The sequence below is a fragment of the Tenrec ecaudatus genome, chromosome 6 (assembly GCF_050624435.1).
Source record: "Tenrec ecaudatus isolate mTenEca1 chromosome 6, mTenEca1.hap1, whole genome shotgun sequence".
Lineage (NCBI taxonomy): Eukaryota > Metazoa > Chordata > Mammalia > Afrosoricida > Tenrecidae > Tenrec > Tenrec ecaudatus.
The window spans coordinates 133,569,671-133,591,221 of NC_134535.1; the positions used below are offsets into that span (position 1 = coordinate 133,569,671).

The 21,551-nt window shown below is 58.0% G+C and overlaps 2 protein-coding genes across 2 annotated transcripts in view; one reads left to right on the top strand and one right to left on the bottom strand.

The window, feature by feature from the left end:
- CACNA2D4 (calcium voltage-gated channel auxiliary subunit alpha2delta 4) overlaps nucleotides 1–21,551 on the bottom strand; it is a 122,149-nt gene that overhangs the window by 24,919 nt on the left and 75,679 nt on the right. The window lies entirely within an intron of this gene.
- On the top strand, nucleotides 10,633–17,742 carry LRTM2 (leucine rich repeat transmembrane protein 2). Its single transcript, XM_075553153.1, has 3 exons — nucleotides 10,633–10,699; nucleotides 13,688–14,278; nucleotides 17,288–17,742. The coding sequence occupies exons 1-3, from the start codon at nucleotides 10,633–10,635 to the stop codon at nucleotides 17,740–17,742; spliced, it is 1,113 nt and encodes a 370-aa protein (XP_075409268.1).

The window sequence follows — 21,551 nt, forward strand, 5'->3', positions numbered from 1 at the left end:
TTTCCTCCCACTACCCCCCTTCTTTATAGCCCAGCCTGGAGGCCCCCATCCATTGTAAGAGGATTGAGAGCTGGTGATTCTGGTGGAGGAGAGTCAGTCTTTCTAATCCAAGCTGGTGTGCAGGGAATACTCAGGTCACAGGGCACCAGGCCAGGGAGGCCAGAGAGCTCCATCAACAGGGCAGGACGCCGAGGTCCAGGGCTGGTTAGGAGAACAGTCTAGATTCTGAGCCTCCTGAAGTCTTTCCTACCCCTCATTCAATTGACAAGAGTGCCCTGGGGCCTGGGGGACTCAAGGTCTGGTGACGAGATTGAACCAAGCCACAGAGAGCCATCCTACAGCATTCTCCATGCCAAGACTCACAGGCCATCAAAGAGACAGCCAAGATCTTAGGGAGACCAAGGGCAGGTCATGGAGGAGTTGGGTTTTTGAGGGTGGGGGGAGCTGTCTTTGGGTGAGGAGCCCAGCTCGGGTGCCTGGAAGGACGCCTGTTTTCATGGAAATAGGGACGTAGTCAGGTGGGTGTTTAGGGAGAGGCTAGGGCCTCTTTTGCCTGAAGGTTAGGACCTGTGCAGGGCACAACGCTCCTTGGAAGGACCAGATGAGATGCAGGGAACTGCTAAGAGGTAAGAGCAGCTCTCTCCCCTCTGGTGGAAGTCTCTGGTGTTGCCACAGGAGAGCAACCAGGGGGAAACCAGGGTCCACCCCGGGAGCTACCTGCTGAGCAGGCAGAAAGAAAAGTATAAGGATGTCCTGAGTCCCACCCCTAGCCCGGCTGTGACCACAGAGGCAAGCAGGGAGAGGCGCTGGGCCACTTAGATGCTGCTAACACATCGGCTGTCTGTCAGGCAGGAGTTTAGAGCTACACGCCTTTGGGGGAAAGACCAGCCCCCCCACAACTAATTGCGGGTTTGATAGGCATAGTTGTATGGTTACAATACATATAAAGATTATAATAAAGTCATAGAGAGCAGGAGAGAGAAAAGATTAAAGCAATGGAGTCAGACACATTTCATGGTAGCATGCTCACCTCCGCCTCACTTGGTGGTCCACGTGGAGAGAGACCAGAGGGCAGGGGAGAAGGGGAGGGGAAGGAGGACAGGAAGAGGAAGGGGGAGCCCACGAGAGGCCAAGGCTTATATATCTTTGGGGGGGCACGTGCAAGCCCACTGATTACAGGTACGGTTGCATTATAGGTTATACAGCAATGAGAGGGGGACCATCTAGGGACATACACGCAATAGGAAGGGGAGGGACTGGGGGCACACATGTGACAAGAAGGGCGGATCCTAGATTCAGGGAGGCAGCCTAACTTTGGACATCACTGAGCAGGTTTGACCTGTTCTCTGGCTCACTATAGAAACCATGATCAGTAGGGTGTAAACCCCACCTACAGGGACCAGGCTAATGGCAAGCCTTTAGGGAGAAGTAGCCCATCGTCCTTAACAGCAGGGAGTGGGCCCTACTTGTGGTGGGACCAGACAGTAGGCTGGCAACTGGATGCCTTCAGGGAGGTAACTTGACAATCATTTACCATTAGCTATGAGCAGTGTCCTAAGTCTAACATCTATTTGGGGGCGAGGACTTGGAGAAATCTTTGTTTCCCACAGGCCCCCAAAGCAAAACCAAACCCACTGACATCAAGTTGATCCCCAAGCACAGAGATTGTGTGCAATGTTTGTGAGAATGTAAACCTGTACAGAAGCAAGCAAGCAAGCTCATCTTTCTCCCTCAGAGGAGTTGGTGGATCTGAAGGGCCAACCTTGCAGTTAACAGCCCAGCTTCCAACCTAGAGCGACATGGGGTCCCTTTAAGAGCTGCACAGGAAGGTCAATTGAGGGTCACGCTCAAAGCTGGAAGGCAGCCTCCTGACTTTCCCTGACTTTGGACCAGACACTCAACCTCTGGGAACATCAGGGCAGCCGGGAGCTTGGAGAGGCCAGGTCTGGGGAGGGCAGGCTGGCTGCACACTGGGCTCCTGCTGGCCTCAGCCCTGGGCACTGAGAAAGAGCCTGTCTCCACACCCAAGCAATCCTGAGCTCTGAGGGGTCAGACCCAGGCTTAGCGGCTGGTGGCCTCGGGCAGCTCAGGGTTCCATCTGCGGAAGGACCCTGGGCCTGCCAGCTAGACCCCCATTATCTTCTTAGGAGACAACCTCTGTTGGTGAAGGAAAGGGCTCCCCTGAAAGTGGAGACAGCCCAGCCTCCCAGGCAGCGAGGTGGGGGCAGTCTGGAGGCCGGCTCCTGCCTGGTCTAGCCCCTCTGTCCCCAAGAGGAGAGAGAGACGAAGGACAGGGCAAGGAAGGGACGGCATGGGGGGGTGGGGGTGGAGGGGAGCCTGGAGCCCCGTGGGCGGGGGGGAGGACAATGGAGATTGCGTGGGGGAAACTGCTGTTTTCATCTCGGGGGTTGGAAGCCGTGAACCCCCAGGCGCGTCTCTCCCCTGAAATGTGAGCATTTCCAGGGCAGCGCCGCCCGCCCCGCCGCGAGCCTCCGGGGTGCGCGCGTCTGTGTGCGCCTTCGCCTGCGTGTGTGTGCTGCGGTCGGTCGCTGTCATCGCAGATGTGCCTCAGCTGTCACCCCACGGCTGGCTCGGCTCTCGGCTAGCGCGCACTCGCCCGCTCTCTCCTCCTCCCTCTCTCCGTCCTCCCATCGCTCGCTCTCCGCTCGCCCTCGGCCCCACTCAGTTAGCTGTTGACCAGGCGCTGTCCCCTGGCAGCCGTCTGCGGCGGCGGGCGCTCCGGCTCCGTGCGCTGTGCTGCGCTGCGTGCTCCCGGGAAGTGGGGCGACTGGGCGGCCGTGCTGTCTGCTTTTCTCCGGGAACCTCCCGAGGGGCTCACGGGAAGGTGAAGTGCTACCTGACGGGGGCTCCCAGGCAGGGTGAGGAAAGGTGAGTGCTGCACCCCTGGGTGGGCGGGGAGGGTTGGCAGGTTGGTGGGTGTCTGCCCTGCACAGCAGGACTGGGCGGTTGATGGCGCCTCCTGCCTGGAACAGTTCCTGGCCCTGGGGAAGCTGCCCAGGACCCTATGCCAGGTTGTCCTGAAGGCATGAAGGCACGAGACATGAGCTGTGGATTCTGCTGGGGGTGGGGGTGTTGGTTGGGGGTGGGGAGGGCAGAGCTGGTGCCAGCTGACAGCCCGGGATGGCATAGAAACAGGTCCTGCTGCCTGGGGAGAGCCAGCCAAGAGCCTTGTGCTGTCTGTATGCCCAGCTCAGCAGACAGCCTCCTCCAGGGACTGGGTGCTGTGGGCAGGGGTGTTGGTGACAGGGCTGGGGCAGAGGAAGACGGGGTGGCAGGCTGGACGGCTGCCCAAGGCCTGGGCCATTTTACAGGTTACCCTGTGGAGGGGGTGGCTGGCCTTAGAGAAAGCTGGACGTGAATCGGAGCAGCCCTGGGAGAAACTGGTGGGGGTGTGGCCAGGCCCAGGCTCAGAGAGGAGCCTTCCTCTCTTTGTCAGCAAGTCCGAGGCTCTGCTCCCAGGCTGCCTGCTTGGGGCCAAGACTTGGGGAGTGTGCTGTGAGAACTCACTCAGGCGCCCCTCCCTTCTGTGGTGGGCTCAGCTCAGTGGGAAGGGGCCGTGGTGAGCCAAGCCATGTCACTTCCATGTCGTGGGGCAATGTCACCCTGGGTTGCTCAATGTCACCTCCAGGGCCCCCCTGTGCCAACCCGGCTAAAGAGAAGGGCAGTCTGACCAGGATTTGGCTGCTCCTTGGAATCCCCACACCTCCCAGCAAGTCCTCTGTCTGAACTCCTGCATTTCCTGTGGTGGGGTGATGCTGGCACCTGGCTGTCCTGTGGTGGGGTGATGCTGGCACCTGGCTGTCCACCTTGGCTGAGCCCCAGGGCCTCTGATAGACACCCCTACTGCTTAGATAACTGCATCCATGGGGGAGGGGTGAGCAGGCACGTGGTGGTGCGGTGGGGGCAGTCCAGTTGGTAGGGAAACCCAACAGCAGCTTCCTGGGCCAAGAAGAATCCATCCCACCCCCACCCCCCACTGGCAGAGTCTCTGGTGCAGCCAAGGCAAGGAGACCAGGAAAGCCTGGGGTGGGGGTGGCAGCCAGAGGAGGTTTCTTAAGCAACTGATCTGACTTCCCTGGGGTTGGGCTGGAAGCTGCTGTCTGGGGCTCCCCTAGGTGAGCAAGCCCGTCCCCATTCCTTGGGTAGGGACACTGAGCAGCCCCTTCCAAAGGGCCTGCTGTGGTCTGAGTGGGCAACTTAGAAGGCAGTATGGGGAGGGATTTGTGTGTCATGGCTGGGGGTGTCTGGGGAGATCTGGGGTGGGGAGAAGAGGAAGGAGTGAGGCAGTCAGCCTTTCTCCTTGTCAGCCACCTTCCCCTTGTGCCACCCCAGACTGATGTCTCCTGCCACCTACCTCCCCTAGCCCGAGGCAGTGCACTGAGGTAGGCACTGAGCTCATTGATAAGGTCGAGGGTGCTGCCAGGAACACTGACCCAGGGGTCTTTCTCTCCCGTCCCTCAGAGGCTCTGTTTGAGACTGGCCTTTTTGAGACTGAAACAAGTGTGCAGGTAGCTGGGAATAAGAAATGGAGTCACGTCCAGGTTTTAAAACAAACCCGGAGGGTACAGATATCTGCTCTGGGTATGAACCGCCTGCCCACCTGCTGCCTGCTGTCTGTGTTGTGTGTTTGGAGCAAGATGGGTGGAGAGAAATCTAGAATGTTTCCTGGAAGGGCTGGTTGGCCAGGCTACTGGCAGCAGGCAGACAGCCTACCCTACCAGCAGGTCCCAAGGACACACACCATCTGGGCCTCTTTCTACAAGACTCTGGACGCTGGCCACCCTGCTGCCCGCCTCAGCCTGGAGTGGGGAGGGCACTGTCCTCCGAGGTTGAAGAGGTGGGCTGCATCTGGGTTCTGCCTCTCACTAGCGTGGTCACCTTCTCCTCTCTGCAAAATGAGTTTGTGAAGATGCCCCAAAGGCTCCGTTTTGCTCCCAAATACTGTGAGTCTTGGATGCTGAAGACACAGCAAGGCATTGCCCTGATCCAACAACAATGGACCAGGGGGAGGTGTGAGGGTGGCCAGAGTAGGGGGTAGGGGAGGCAGAGTGTTACACAGGAGCACCCAGGTTCAGGTGCAGTGGACAATGGACATGGGCTGCCTGTGTGGCTTGGACACTTGATTTTCTCCTTAGGGCTCAGGCCCCCATCTGTACACTGGGGGTGTTGGCCAAGGGGTGCTGAGGTCTAAGGTTCTTCCTCTTCTCTCCTGGGGACGCAGGGGCTTCAGGAGAGGACCAGGGTCCCGGGGTTAAAGGCTAGACAGGGCAGACCAACACTGGAGAGCAGTCGAGGAGACTGAGCTTGGGTTTGATGCACCTGGGCTGGAGGGGAAATGGCTGGAGCAGAGTACTGGAGGGGTCTCAGGGCCCCATCCTTATGCCGACATCCTGCAATGCACAGAAGCTGCTCCCATCCGGGAGTCTCCAGGGGGTTCTGCAGCCCACTCAGCTCCCTGTGGAAGCATGTGGAAACTTCTGCTCCTGCTTGCCACCGCCTGCTCCATCACTACTTCCCCAACCCCCAGCCTGCCTTCCCTCGCCACAGCCCGCAACCCCCAGCCAGAGGAGTTTCTAGAAAGCCCCCTCCATCTCTCTCCGCCCCCCGATAAGATCTTGGCCTTCCAGGACTTTTCATCACCTGCGATATTATTGGAAAGAGGGGAGGCTGGAGGGAAAGACGTGGCCGTCCCCGAGTAGTGTACTCCTCCTCATTAGTCCTCTCAGCTCCAAGCAGACCGTGGCTGGGGAAAAGCCCTGTAAGGGTGCCATCCAGGGGAGGGTGATGAGCCCCCACCCCCACCGCCTCTCTTTCTGACTATGCCTTGAAAGAGAAGTCTATAGAGGCAGCTGGATCCGGAACCCAGCTCACCACCAAGCCTTTCCGTTTGCCTCTCCTGGGGCAGGCGACTTCACAGGTGGGGGGTGGGGGCTGGAGGGCCAGGGGGTGTTTCTCTGTTCCCCCATCTGCAGAGCCCTGTTGGTAATACTGCTGGCATCAGAGAGCTGAGATCAGAGCTCTGTGCTTGGGGACTCTGGTCACTGCTGCCCACAGCAAGGAGTCACGGGAAGTACAAACAGCAGCGTGTCCCCATCCACCGGGCCCCCTTGTAGCTGTGACTAAGAGTGAAGGGGGCCTACCACTGACCCAGGTCCATGTCTTCCTCCGGCTGGTGTCTGCCTTCGGGCAAACTGGCTGCCATTGAGGCAATGCTGGTGCTCAGCGACCCCTGCAGGACAGGGTAGAGCTGCCCCTGAGCGTTTCCCAGACTGAACTCTTTATGAAAGTAAGTCTCACCTTTCTCCCAAGGAGCAGCTGGTGGTTTCGAACACCTGACCATTCAGTTTAGCAGCCCAACACATGACCACTGTGCTCCTCAGGTACTGCCTGAGGGTAGCTGTTTGCACCTGTCTGGAGGTGCCCAAGAGGAGCCCCAGTGGGGCAGCGGGGTCAGCAATGGGTTGCTATTGGGCAGGTCAGAGGTGTGATCTCACCAGCTGTCTGCAGAAGAAAGGTGAGGTGGTCACTTCCCCTAAAGCCGTGCAGCTTGGAAGCCGTGGGGGCAGTTCTACTCTGGACTCTGGTCAGTGGGTTGGGTTGTGGGGCCTGGGAGGTGACAGCAAATGCTGGGGTGTGAGGAACGATCTGGCCCAGGGTTTCTCAAACTCTAATAGGGATCCCCATCACCCCATGGCCAGTGCTGTTGAAATGCAGATTCTGATTCAGTCTGATGAGATCCCAGGTCAGTCCCCTGCTGCTGGCCAGAGCCAAAGCCCTATATTTTTGGTTTTATGGTTACCCCCTGGACAGTTAATAGCTCCCCAGGCTCCATTATCCAATCCTGGCTCTCTATGGGCTTGGGTGGGAGGGTCTGCTTGCCAGCTGTCTCCCTGAAGGAAGCCAGAAAAAGAAGGACTGCAAGTCTGCAGCCTGGGTGAGGGACTGACTGTCCTGGGGGGGCCTGGGGGGGTTGCCTCTAGTGAAGGAGACCAGTGAAGGAGGTCCAGGGACCCCACTGGGCTCCAGTCCCTTTCCTCTGGCCTTTGTCTCTGGACTTAGACAAAAGGCCGGCGAGGCTGGGGAGCGGGTCCTCGGGCACTCTCCTAGCTGACATGGTTGCTGTACTTGGGGCTGGGAGATTTTCTTGCCAGGCACCCCACCCGACTGTCTCCAGATGGGTCGGGTCTTTCCTCCTAGGCGATGTTCCTTCATCCGAGCAGTCGGCCAGCGCCTGCGGCAACAGCTGCTCTAAGCTTCCCAATGTAGGTCGCCCTTTTCCTAAGGAGGTTGGTCTCTTCTGGGGGCGGGAAGAATCCTTTGGTTGGAGGTGTATTGGTGGGTGGAAGGCTAAGGACTGGGTAGCGCTGGGTTCTGGCTCCCCGGTACCCTCAGGGTCACCTCCATGCTGCTACCCCTAAATGATTTGTCCCTTGCTGGGCATCCCTTTCCTCCCACGCAGACTCTGACACCCAGCAAGAAGTCCAAGAAGCTGGTGGGGCCGGAGTCTCACCCCAGAGAGCTCAGGGTTTCCCTGGGGGATGGGACAGGGGACAGCTTGTTTTTGTCACATTTCTCCAGAGGATACCACAGTCAGCAGTGTCTTGTTACCGCTGAAGACAAGTCTTGTGCATGGTGGGAACTTGGGCAGGGGAGTTCTTGTGCAAGGCTGGGGACCCCCCTTGGGGGAGGGTCTGGCCACCAGTTGTCTCCTAGGAGGAAGCCAGGAAGAGTGGGGGCAGAGCAGGGGTGTCCGACATCCCTGGGGGGTGTCCTCTGGACCTCCCTTCTAGGCTGGAGCACCTCTGCACATGTGTGTGCCGGCGGCACTCAGGACCCGAAAGCTTGTACTCTACCTGCTTCCAGAGTTTGGTGTCTGAGGGCTGGTGCTGGAGAGCTGCTGGCGAGGTGGGTCCCTGGAGGTGCATGTGTGTGATTGTAGGCAAATGTGTGAGCCTGTGTGCCTAAAAGCCTGTGCACATGCCTGCACGTGTGGGAATGTGTGTGCAAGTACATGCATGTGTGCATGTGAGTGTGCATGTAGGTGTTTGCATGTGCAGGTAGATGAATGTGTGCCTGTGTGTGAGCCTGCATGTGGGTGCGTATGTGTGTGTGCATGCACGAGTGTGAGCATGTGCAAGTATGCAGTAGTGTATGCGAGTGTGAGTGCTTGCACATGTGAGTGTGTGTGTGTGTGTGTGTGTGTGTGTGTGAGCACTTGCTTAAGCTGCACAGCTCGCTGTGGGAGTGTGTTTGCATCACGTGCTGGGTATGGAGTGCCAAGCACGTGTCTGGGAGGCCCGGGTATGCAGCTGCTCTGTGCACACACGGGCACCTCCCTGCAAGGGCAATTGCTAGGTGACAGTCTCCAGGCAGTGGGTGCACAGGCTGTTCAGAAGCCTTCCACTGAGTCCCTGACCTATTGTGTGACCTTGGGACAGCTGCCATCCTCTCTGTGCCTGGAGTGCCCTTGGGCCTGCCTGAGCCTGTGAGGTTGACATACGGGCCCTTGCTAGAGCGAGGGAGAGTGTTTGAGGGCCTGGGTCTGCAGGTCTGAACCACAGAGGGGGTGGGCTCTGCTGTCACTGACAGCGGCCTGGGAAGGCATGTGTGAGAGCAAGCCAGGTGACCCGTACCTTGTGGTGGTTGGTCAGGGCCTGGTGCAGGCTCAGCCCGGTGAGAACTTGTCGGGACCTGAGAGAGCCATTCATAGACTGTCTGGAGGCTGCTGAGGGCCCTTCCCCAGGAAGGAAGGAGCTGCCGTCTTCTCACACCTGTCATGTGCCCACGTCTACGCCAGTAGCTTTCACCTAGGTCAACTCCCAAGAGCACGTGCGTGCAGCATAGTAAATGCTCATTCACTTTGCGTAATTAAATGGCCCCTCACAGCCTTCCTCCCACCAGTATCACAGTCACCACACGCAGGAGGAGGAAAGCCCAGACATGGGTTAGGGCACCATTCCATTTGGAGAGGATGGGAACCCAGTACCCCTTGCTCAGTAGATCAGAGTCAGCAGCCTGGTGGCTGGGCCCAGGGAGGGGGTCTCCAAAAGCCATAGGCTACTTTGCTCTTAGCTCGCCTCCTCCCAGTCCCCAGAGAAGCGTGGGGCCTGGGGCTGCTTCCACCCTGGCTCTGTGCCAGCCAAGAGCCAGAGAGCTGCGAACCTCGTGACCTTTGTGCCAGCCCTGTTAGCCGCTTCACAAACAGGCCCCTGAAGCTGGCCTTACACCCTCACGGGGTGGAGGCAAGAGGAATGGGGAGATGGAGTGCAGGCAGCAGCGTGCCCTTTTGGGGGTGGGGGTGGGGTGGGTCGGACAGGCTGGCCACTTGCCTGGCCGGGGGGCTATGCTCTAGTCTGACTCTGTAACCAGGGCGGGCCAAGTGTGAGAACCAGGAGCCCGCAGCCGCAAGCCCTGTCGTCTGAGGGCAAAGCAGCTCCTCCGAGCTGAGCTGAACGCTCAAGCTTCCCGGCAGCTCCATCCACCTCCTCAGCTGTCAGCCTCGCTCTACCATTGGCTCCTGGGTGCCCAGAATTAAACAGGCCTTTGGGAGGGGTGTGTGTGGGGGGTGGGGGGGTGGAAGAGGCTGCCACCAGGAACTACCAGGGGACACATTTGTCAGCCCAGGAAGGTCAAACTCTGGGAGCCAGGCAGAAGCAGTGGGGTGAGAGGGGTGGGCTCCTCGGGGAGCTGGGAGGGAGATGGGGGTGTGAGCACAAACGTCCCCCATTTTGTTGCCGGCCTCACCCCTCACCAGCTATAGGAATGGCACAACAGCCCCTGGTAAAGGGGTAGGAGCGGGCTCTGGTGCCCAGCCTGAGCCGGAGGGAGGTGGCAGGGTGGGAGCTCCGGACGGAGTGGCTGGGGCTGGGGGACCCTGGGCACGGAGGGAGGGGAAGTCCTCTTCCTCCCTTTCTGCCTCTCAGGGTTGGGTTGGGTGGTCCCCACCCTCCCTGGGCTCCACTCTCCCTCTCACCGGCTGACTCCCTGTGTGTCTGTCTCTTGTCTGATCAGCTGCAGCAGCATGACCCCCTGAGCTGATGAGCCTCATTATAGACCTGCTGGGGGAAGACGGAGCTGGGAGCTCCACCTTACAGGCCACCAGGGAGGGAGCACCCAGGGGGCTCCCAGCAGCCTACCAACAGCCCCTGAGGAGGACCCTGCCACTGCCTGCTCTGGGCCCATGGTAAGCGGAGCTATGGGGCCTGGCGACTGGTGTGAGGGAGCCTGTGCTGGCTGGTGCCTGTCACCACACTCTGCTACTGAAGAGAGAAGTCTGTCCAAACCCTACCACCTGTGACATCAGAGGAGACAGAACTCAGGCCCCCAGGCCCTCTTTCCAGCCCCCGCCCCCCAAGGGTAGGCGGTTTCGCTCCTTGGGCTCTACCCCATTGTCCCTCTTCCCCAGAGAGTCCTCACTGAGCAGTGAACAGGAGAGGAATCGGGAGGGTGTAAAGAGACACCCCAGCCCTCTCCCTGACCCCTGGGAAGGCACAGCCTGGAGCTGAATGCCCGCTTCTCAGCCCCCGCTCTCTGCCAGGACTGACTGGCTGCGCCTGCAGGGCCGCCTCTCCCCGTGGAGGTGCAGCCGTGGGAGCCTTGGGACTCCACATCATGTTGGCACCGGGCAGCAGCCCCGAGCAGAGGACCAGGCTTGCCCTGCAGTGGAAGCAGTTCTTCTGTGAGTATGCCCAGGCCTGGGGCATGGCAGGGCGGGGCCGAGGGTGGTGGGCAGCATGTGTGGGTGCTGCGTCCGCTGGGAGGTTCCTGGGATGCCAAGGCCTTGCTCTGGGGAGCCAGCACGTGCATGCCACCTTCCTGCCAACGGCCACCCAAAGGGAGAGTTGCTTCTAGGAGTGCAGAGGTGAGACCAGGCACTGTGAGGCCATACAGCTGGGTCCATCTCCCCAGGCAAGGCTCTGCCTTCTGGAGTTTTACATAGACCAGGTGACGCCCCAGCTCCCGGAATGTGGATAGTGTACTGGCTGGAGCAGAGGGAGGTGGTCTGTCCTGGGCCCCCTGCTGGTGGTCCCAGATCGTGCAGGGCCCTGCTGCTCTCGTGGGGAGTAGTCCACTGGTCTTGACCCAACCATCAGCTGGGGGACCCCGATAACCTCTCTTAGGCAATTCGAAATTGGAAGGAATTCCTGGAGCCTTGGGGAAGCCCTGGACGTGCAGTAGTTACACGTTGGGCTGCGATCCACATGGTCGGCAGTTTGAAACCACCAGTAGCTCTGCAGGAGAAAGATTGGGCTTTCTACTCCCCTACACAGTTCCAGTCTCAGAAACACACAGGGGGTCGCTCAGAGGCAGCACTTACTCTCTGGCAGCCGGTTCGGTTTTGGTTTAAGTGGAGTCTTGGGATAGGGGCTGGAAGGGGCCTCAGGGGTCTACTCCCCTCGATTCTGCACACTGGGCCAACAAGGCCCTGCATTTCTGACGAAGGGGGGCATTCATTGTTCAAGGAGGCAGTGTGAAGGTGGAGAAGTCCCTGGGTAAAGGTCGGCAAGATCTGCTTTTCCCCAGGCTACATGGTCAGATAGGCGAAATGGTGCCGGGCCTGTATCCTGCCCGACTTCTCCCCTCCCCACAGCCAGCCCTTCTGATCCCACCAGACACGAGCAGGCTGAATTATTCATCCTGAGAGCCTGGCTGATCCCTGAGCAACGCGGATCCCCTTTCAACCTCATTCTAAGATCACTCAGCACCTGCAACATGGGATTATGCCTTATTGTCATCAGAGTTTTTTGGCTACCCTGGATTTCCAGGACTGGGGGAGGTGGGGAGGCGGTGGGTGGTGGTGGTGGTGGTGGTGGTGGTGGTGGTGTGTGTGTGTGTGTCCCTTTTCAAAATACTTTCTTCTTGTCTTGCTGTCAGTTCTTTCTGCGGTAGGGGTGGGGTGGCATGGGGCGTCGTGGTGTCTGGCTATGTTAATGCCTTTTCGAGGACAGGTAGAGGCTGCGTTCCTCTCTGAGGGAAGTACAGCCCTAAGAATGTTGTATTTTCAAATGGAATACGTGTGGGGTTGACTGACCTGGCTACGTGGGCTCAGAGGTTTAGTGGGTGAGAGGTAGTAGCAGGTGACCCCAGGTGGCCGGGGAGGGTCTCATGACCAGGCTGAGCTCATTTCCCATCACAAGCAAAAGAGCTCAGGTGTCAGCTCTGCATGTCCCCCAGCTGTCATCAATCCTCCTGTCCCTTCAAGCCCTGCCCTTTGGGACACCAGACACCGACCAGAACAGAGACTCAGGATTGTACCTTCCAGGCACCCAGGTCAGGGTGGCAGCCACTTCCCTGGGGGAAGTCAGCTGGGTTGTCATGTGGGGGCTGAACTCTCCACCCGCCTGCTCTGGGCTTGGTGGGGCTGACCACGTCTGGCTGACCAGATGAGGGTGGAGCTATCTTGAAGTCATCCCTTATCCTGGTCCCAGTGAGCAGGAAGATAGTGGAGGAGGGTTTGGGACCACGTGTAGAGAGGGCCACTCAGTTGTAGGTGGACTCTAAGTTGCTCGATTGTGATTGTTCTCTGAAGGTCACGTCTCCATCACTTCCACCCAATGGACCCGCACTTGCCACCCAGAGAGGTCCTGCGCAAAAGGTGGGCCAGGAAGAAAGGCTGCTAATTGATCCATTTACTGGATGGCTTCCCTGCAGCCCATTAGAATGGAAACCGAAGCCGAGGGCCCGAGTGGCTTTAGGGTGACAATTGAAAAGTTGTCCGGGCGCCGTGCTCGCTAGTGGTCCCATGCCCCAAGCAGTCTTCAAGGAGGAAGGGACATGGCATATTTCCTTTCCAGAGCAGGACCCCTCTGTGGATGGGGCCCTGAGCCTCACACTGTGGCTGGCTGCCACCTTGGATCTGTTCCTGTAAACTTGGCAGCAGCTGGCAGGCGATCTCTGCAGGGTTAGGAGCACCCATCTGTGTGCCCCCTTCCATGCAGAGCATACCTTTGGCTTGTGAAGGCGGTGGCTGGTGGGGGGAGGGGCGGGAGCTGGCACAAAGGGGAATGAATGGTCCACATGCAGGACCATTTCTTTTGGAAAGAGAGGCTCTTCCTCTGGGTTGTGACCCCGCAAGAGGAGAGGAGGGGCAAAATCCTGAAATCATCACATGCTTTACTCTGTCAATAACTGTCACGTTAGAACGGCGGTTCTCAACCTGTGGGTAGCGACCCCTTTGGGGCTCTAATGACCCTTTCACAGTAGTTGCCCGATTCATAACAGTAGCAAAATGGCAGTGATGAAGTAGCAACCAAAATTATTTTATGGTTGGGGAGCTCACCAACACATGAGGAACTGTCTGAAAGGGTCACAGCATGAGGAAGGCTGAAAACCACTGTGTTAGAGGGACCCAAGCTCCCATAGGCATCTATGGTGGGAGATCCCATGAGCTAGCTGTCCCTGGGGGCCAGCAGGGCTTGGACCAGGGAGTCTGCAGGATCATCCTCTCTGCCAGATGGGCTGTGCGCCTCAGAGTCCTGCTGACACCGTGTCATGTCGATCATGGCAGACGCGGCTTGGTTAATTTAAGAAATGTGGTCAATGGGTATTTGTGCAGGGATTTCAGCTTGTGCCCAAAAGAGATAAAGCCAAGAACCGTTACATGCTGAGCTGGAACTCAAAGCAAAGGATGATGGTGACCCCTTCCTATGGCCTTTTCTCTCCCCAGGGATTATCTGCTGGGTCACCCTGTGTGCTGTGGAAGCCCTTTCCCCCTGCCCTTTCTCCTGTAAGTGTGACAGCCGCAGCCTGGAGGTGGACTGCAGTGGCCTAGGACTTGCCGCCGTGCCCCCAGACGTGCCCGCGGCCACCCGGACCCTGTTGCTCTTGAACAATAAGCTGAGCACCCTGCCGAGCTGGGCATTCACCAACCTGTCCAGCCTGCAGCGTTTGGACCTGTCCAACAACTTCCTGGACCAGCTGCCCAGCTCCATTTTTGGGGACCTGACGAATCTGACCGAGCTACAGCTGCGCAACAACAGCATCAGGACCCTGGACAGGGACCTGCTGCAGCACAACCCCCTGCTCCGCCACCTGGACCTGTCCATAAACGGCCTGGCCCAGCTGCCCACTGGCTTTTTCGATGGACTTCCGGCTCTGCGCTCCCTCTCGCTTCGCTCCAACCGCCTGCAGAACCTGGACCGGCTGACCTTTGAGCCCCTGGTGAGCCTGCAGCTGCTACAGGTTGGGGACAACCCCTGGGAATGTGACTGTAACCTGCGTGAGTTCAAGCACTGGATGGAGTGGTTCTCCTACCGAGGTGAGCAGAGCCAGCCTGCGTGGGGGTGAGGGCCCCAGCACTTCCTCCTGGTGACTGGGCACAAGCCGGGCTTGAGGTCAGGAGCTCCTCTACCTGCTGGACCAGAAGAGTCCCGGGCTTCCCTACCAGATGATGAGCCAATAACCTTCCTGTCAGCCAGGTGGAGAGGCTGGGTGCTGGCCGCCCCACTCCTCTTTCTTGTTTGTCCCTTCCAGTCTCCTTCGCTGCTCTTTCCTTTGAAGGCGGATTCACTGTAACCTCATCTCACTTACGTAGGCTTAATGAGGGATCTTAGAGACATAGTCTGATGCTTCTGGGCTCTTCAGCCCACCAGGCAAGCCTCTGGGTTTCCCAGGTCTCATGGAAGAGTACAGTCATCTCAAGTACCCATAGTTAAAGGAGGGTGGGATAGAATGAAAACACACACACACACACACACACACACACACACACACCTCACCCCCCCCTCCCCAGAACATTGCTGTCCAAGCTTCTGATAAGAAGCCAAATGGTCTTAGCTTGACTTGCTTTCCTGTCTTTAACCTGGAACAATTCTCTAATAACCAATGAGACTGGAAAGAGGGCCAAGGAGTCCACACGGTTCCATGTGCCAGCTCTGGGGTGTAAGCTTGGCTCTGTTCTCTATCTCAGGTCTAGTCCCACCTGCCCCGGGGGGCAGTGTTGTGGTCGTACAATGGGAAGGGCAGCAGCAGTGCTGTATCTTGGAGCTGTTGTGAAGTGAGGCAATCCCTGTCAGGTGTCTTGAGAAGGGCCCGGTGTACAGTCAGTCTTGAGGCAAATGTGTTCCTTTGCTGCTGGTAATCATCATCAAAGGGACCCTCCTGGAGTAGTGGGTCAGGAGTTGGGCCGCTAGCCGCGAGGTCGGTAGATCGAACCCACCCGCTGCCCCATGAGAGAAAGATGAGGTTGTCTGGTTTCGTATGAAGACTTCCAGTCTCAGGAACCCTGAGGGGCGGTGCTACCCTGCCCTGTCAGCTCAGTGTGAGTGGGAGTCCACATGCGAGCAGTGAGTTAGAGTTTTGAGTTTACCTTTGCAAGGTTAAATGGACTAAGCCATTTAATTGGTGCCCAATGAACATTTTCTGAGTTAATGAACCAATGTTACAACTATGTGACAATAATGATCATGCTTAGCTTACTATTTTATTTCACGTCAAGCCACAATCTCAATTATTTGCATGTTATTCTTACGTATCAGGTGATTAGAGCCACTTTATAAAGTGGCACACAAGTGCTAGCCACTGTGATACTATTTGTCGAATAGTTTCCAGTTTAAACTTTTTTTTTCATGTTTATTATCTGTTTTGATCCTTCCTGCCGCTAATTGAGATACTCAACTCACGCTCACCGAGTGGATCCTGACTCAGAGAGACCCGAGAGCGGGTGGTGTAGTCGGTTCTGTGCTGGGTTGCTAACCACAAGGTCAGCAGTTTGAAACTGCCAGCTACTCTGCGGGAGAAAGACGAGGCTTCTACTCCTGTAAAGAGTGACAGTCTCGGAAACCCGCAGGGGCAGTGCTCCCCTGTCCTGGACAGTGACTATGAGTCGATAACTGAGATAGATATCACTATTTCTCAGGGTAGACAGCCAAGGCTCGTAAGTAATTGAACACGTTAGATAACTTGCACATGGTGGAGACACAGGGTTCAACCTCAGGTCTTTGGGCCAGGACAGTGGGGGTGCACTCTGAACCCTGAGCACTGTGCTCGGGATACTGAGGTTACCCTGGATGCATGCCAACTGATGCAAGACTTGCAGTGGGTCATCTAGGCACTCAGTGGGTCCTGGGAAATAGAGACCAAGACTCTTCCTTAGGAGACATCTTTGCCCCTTCCCACAATCCCCAGGAAGCGAATTTCCAGCATGGAATGGGAATCTGGGTCCAAATGTAGGTCTTTTAAGACCTTACGGGTGGTAGAGTGGTTTTCAACCGTGCACTCCTTCCCACCCGCTGCTGCGGTGCCTTCATGAGCCCCGGGGAAAGATGGATGGCTGCAGTGTGAAGTCTGCGGCAGCTGGGCCAGGAGAGGGGGCTGCCAGTGATGGAGTGGTTGGAGGCCAAGGCCACCCACAGAGGCGATCTCCATCTAGATTTCATGAGAAGAGAGAAGATGGCAGGAATCGAGCTTGCCCTTCCCAAGGAACATCCAGGTAGACTTCTTCTTAGCTCCCCTCTCTCCCACTCACCCTACTCAGCATCCCACACCTGCCCACAGTCATGCCTGGCTTCACCATCATCCTGAAGGCGTGATGGAGAACCTGTCTCCCCACTTCTAGCACACCTCCTCTTCAGCACTGGCTGCTCTCCCTTTCCTCTCAGGCTTTCTTCCCAGTTGCCTTTGCTCTCTGCTGGGGGCAGGTACTTATCATTAAAGAGGAAAAGGAAGCCATCCTTGCCCTGCCTTTTTTCCTCCCTATCCCAAGGAGGTACTCTTAGGCAACCCACGGAAGATCAGTGCCCGGGGCAGTGGCTTTGCCTCTCCATCCCTTTTGGGAGAGAGAAGGATCCTGGAGGGACCGGGCAGTCTGTTGAGGACTGGGCTCTGGGTTCACAGACAAGCAGAGAGCAGGTAGATTCAGGGGCAAAGGGAAGACCAGGACTGCAGGTTGGGCAGGGACCACTCAGGACACTGGGTTCTTTCCTGAGCTTCTTCTGTGCTACTCTCATCTCCCAGCCCGCAGGCCAGTAGGAGTCTGGAGAGGCCAGACTGGATTGGAAGGGCTGTGTGCTTGCCTATCACGTGGGAACAATGACACGATCCATTTACCCGGCCATTGTAAGGGTCCAGTGAGGTGACACATGTATCTCACCTACCACGGTATGCGGCTCAATCATGTGAGCTACCTTCCTCCTGTCCTCTGGTTTCAAACTGACTGCATGGTTGAAGCTCCAGCCTCTGGGCCATTCGTTTGGCAGGTCTGGGGATGGAGAGAGGGACTCTCGCTGCTGACCACCTGACATCTCCTTTTTCCCTTCTCCGGATGCAGGGGGGCGCCTAGACCAGCTTTCCTGCACTCTCCCCAAGGAGCTGAGGGGGAAGGACATGCGCATGGTCCCCATGGAGATGTTCAACTACTGCTCCCAGCTGGAGGACCAGAACAGCTCAGCGGGGCTGGATATTCCTGGGCCACCCTGCACCAAGGCCAGCCTAGAACCTGTGAAACCCAAGCCAGGGGCTGAGCCGGAGCCCGAGTCCACCACGGCCTGTCCCCAGAAGCAAAGGTACCGGCCAGTGAGCGTGCGGCGGGCCATCGGCACAGTGATCATTGCGGGGGTCGTCTGCGGCATTGTCTGCATCATGATGGTGGTGGCTGCCGCCTATGGCTGCATCTACGCCTCCCTCATGGCCAAGTACCACCGGGAGCTCAAGAAGCGCCAGCCCCTGATGGGCGACCCAGAGGGCGAGCACGAAGACCAGAAGCAGATCTCATCTGTGGCCTGAGAGCCCAGCACACCTGGCCCAGGTAGGAAGGACTGGGGAGCTCGCCAGGGACTGCTCCAGGAAGGGCTGCCCCTTGCCTCGGTCTGAGACCAGCCGCTGCTTGCCCCATTCCCCACCCAGCCCACGGGCAAGCAAGCCGCCCTGCGGCTGCCTCTCTGAACCACACGCTCCCCCGTCCCCCAGGAAGCCACACTGTGCTGAAGGCTCCTGCGGATGCCCCTGGCTGGACCCCTACTTTGCTGGAACATCTGGGGGCACTGGGAAGGAAGACTGTAGGAGGAGGCCTCTGGACAAGCATTCTAACCCCCCCTGCCCCACCCCCATCTGCCCTGGTGTAGTCAGCCCGTTTGTAGCCCTCTCAGCCCCTCGCTCATCCCTTCCTGACCTGCATTGAGGGGGCTGGGGAAGTGGCACGGGGGCGGGAGCTTCTGGTTAAGTCCTAAGGATAGTCTCCATCCCCTTGTGGTGCGCAAGCAGCAGCATCTAGCCGCTGGTATGAAACGTAGACCCAGCAGCTGTGTCTCCACCCAACTCCTAGCAACACAGTGCTGCGATCACACCACAGTCCCCCGGCTGATGCCGCTATGGCCCGGCTCCTGCTGAAGACCACGCTACTCCTGGACCCGCCGGGTCCTGCTCACACCAACTCATTGCATCACCAGCACAGTCTTGTGGATAGGGACACTGACACACCCACGAGGGAGCGAGGCTGAGCCCGTGGGGTAGCAGAGACGTGGCTTTCCCATGGGATCACTAGCCCTTAGGCCATAGGCCCTCTTGCTTCCTAGATAACCTTCTCAAGTCAATGCGAGGGTGTGGGATGGTGGGGAGACCCAGACCGATACCACAAGGATTCCTCTGAGATGTTCGAAAGTGGGCCAAAGTGGTGCCGCTGAAGAGAGAGAGAGAGAAAAAAAACTGCCCGTCACCATGGCAACCCACTCACACCTCTCCTGCCGGGTTTTCCAGGGACACCGGCCCAGAGGCCTTGCAGCTGCAGCATCCGTGGATGGCAGCCTCCCTCCCGTGAGCCCAGCCACCTCCCACTGGGTGTCTCTTCAGTGCTGCCTAAATTCACCATCACTGCCAGGCTCCGTGGGGACACCCCCAATCCTACCCTTATATCCTGCAGCCTGAGACCCACTACTCTCTCTCTCACCCCCCCCCCCTGACCTTCAGCATCTCCAGATCTCAGGCAGAATGGGGGGCCCTGGGCCGGGGTCGTGCTCTGTGGTCGGTGGCTCCCACCTGGAGACATGGGGTAGGGTGCAGGTCAGGCAGAGAGAATGTGGCCCTTGGTGAGGCCGCCTGCCACCATATCCCAGAGAGACTCAGGGAGGTGGAGAGGGAGACTACAGTTCGTTTGAAGGTTTAAGTCCTGGGGCTTCCGTTTCTCAGAAACTGAGGTGCTGGTGAGTCTGCTTAGGCTGGAGCCCCAAGCCCTGAACTGAGCCGAGAGGGGGTCCCAGCTGCGCTTTCCCTGCTGCCCGCATGCTTCCCAGGGCCATGGACCCAGGAGGGCGAGGAGAGGCCCTGCAGGGTTTCAGTCACTCTGGAGGGTGCCAGGAGCTGGAGTGTTGTTTTTTTTTCCACCACAAGTGTGCTGCTTCTAAAGGACCCTGGCCTTGGAACCCCCATGGGCAGTTCTCCTCTGTACCCTGGGGGCCGGACGTGCTGTGAGACAGCATCACCCCGGCAGCAGCAGTGGGGTAGCTGGTTCGGCTCTTTCCTAGTCTGGCCCTTCTCCTGGTGTCACCACCTGGGAGTGAGGAGCGAGGACCGGGTCGGGCCTCTGCTGGACATGGGCTTCTCTGGGGCTCAGAGAGGGCCAGGAGGGCACCAGGTGGGCTTCTGCTCCCAGATGGGCGTCTGGGCTGGGGCCCAGAGCGAAGCCAGCACGGAGCGAACAGTCAAGCCCTTGGAGTGGTGCGGAAGGTGTTAGGCACGTCAGCGCCAGCCTGGCGGCTCCCTTTGTACCCAGCCTCCCTCTGACTCTCACAGGGGGAGCGAGTGGCGGGCAGGGAAGATGCCCTTGAGAAGGTCATTCATCACTAGGGCCGGCAGAGCTCTGCTCCTCAGGATCACTCGCCGCCCTGAGCGGGCACACCGTCTTCCTTCATCCTTTGGCCTGTGGGGGCTGGTAGGAAATCTGGGGGTTTTCTAAAGGGAGTGGGGGATGGGGAGGGCATTGTCATTGGTAGCATCTTCAGCCTGAGACAGATTTTTAAAGGTCAAATTATATTTCTGGTTTGTTGTTTCAGAAGACCAATAAAGACTGTATTTTCCTATGTACTTCCTAGTCTTATTGGGCAGGATGGGGGATACAGGTGCTGGGGGAGTCGGTTCTAACCCCCCACTCCCTCAAGTGCTGGACAAAGTGCCCTGGATATCCCCCTGAGGCACAGCACCCTGGAGACAGATGGGTAACTCTCTCCCAGGGGCCTCTCCCGGGCACAGCTGGGAGAGAAGCGGGGGGGCAGAGTCCCAGATTAAAACAAGATTCTCTAGCTGAGCGCAGCAGGCTCCCGGCTCGGCAGAGCTGGAGGGCTATTTTAAATTCACCCACGCTTCATCCTGGCAATACCAATGCCTGAGGCTCTGGGGGGAGTGAAGGTGAGGCTGGGAGTCCCATAAGCGCCTGGCACCATGGGGGAACCCCACCGCCTTGGCTTGATGTGAAAAGGCCCTGGCAGTGGGGTCCACTGGACTCAGATGCTTGGAAGGCACGCACTTGCCAGGGACTCCTACCGGGTGAAGTGAGGTAGGGAGACCTGCCCGATAGCAACAGACAGGGTGGCATTGGCCATGGCCAGGCCCATGGGGCTTGTGATTGTGGAGGGGTTCATGGCCAGCTCGCACTTGGACGATGGACCTGAAGGACAGACAAACTGCATTCTGGGTTCACAGCTCTGTCCCATCCACGGGGCTCGGCACAGGAGGACTCAGAACCACATGGCCAGCGTGGCTGGGTGGGGCCAGGAGAAAACCTAGGGACTTGCTAGTCCACCCCTGGAGCCCAGCCTCTGACTGGTCAGGCCCGAGCTAAGAGGCCATGACTTTTCAGAGAATAAGACTGAATTTTTTCTCTGGTGGTCTGATGTCTCCTTCCCAGGAACCATCCATGTCGCATTCCTGGGGGACCCTCTTGACTCCACAGTAGAAGCAGGCTCTTCCCCTTTCTGAGCAGTGCTAAGCATGGGGCATCGACCTTCTCTAGCCGCAACCGTTCAGAGCAGACTTGAAAGAGCCCTGCTGCAGACACTGAGATTCACCGATTCACTGCACGGGTGGCCCAGAGGTTAAAGCGATACACTATGAAGCAAGAGGTTGGCAGTTTGAACCTACCAGTTGTTCCGTGTGAGAAAGAGGAGGCAGTCTGCCTCCGTGTAGATAGACCAACAGCCTTGGAAACTCGGTGGGGCAGGTCTACCCTGGCCTGCAGGCCCACTGCCAGTCTGCATTGACTCTCCTGATGCAGCAGTGTGCTTGGTCTTGGGGTTCGGGGCCATTCACCCCCTGCGTGAACCAAGAGCCCAGGGAAAGACTTGAAGGGCAGATCCAGATGCAGCTCAGTGTTCCTGCGAGAGACCCCAGGAATCCCAGACGGCAGACCTGAGCATGCAGGGCTCTGTGCAACACTTTGGGGACATGCCTGATGCCCCGCAGCTGGGTACCAAGCTAGAAACACAGTCTGTATAAAATGGTAGCACAGTGGATCGACTTGGCTTGATACCCAAATAGGGTTTGGGTCCCGGTCCAAGAGCTAGAAAGCTAGGATTTTAGCACACACCTGTTCAGAGATTAACATC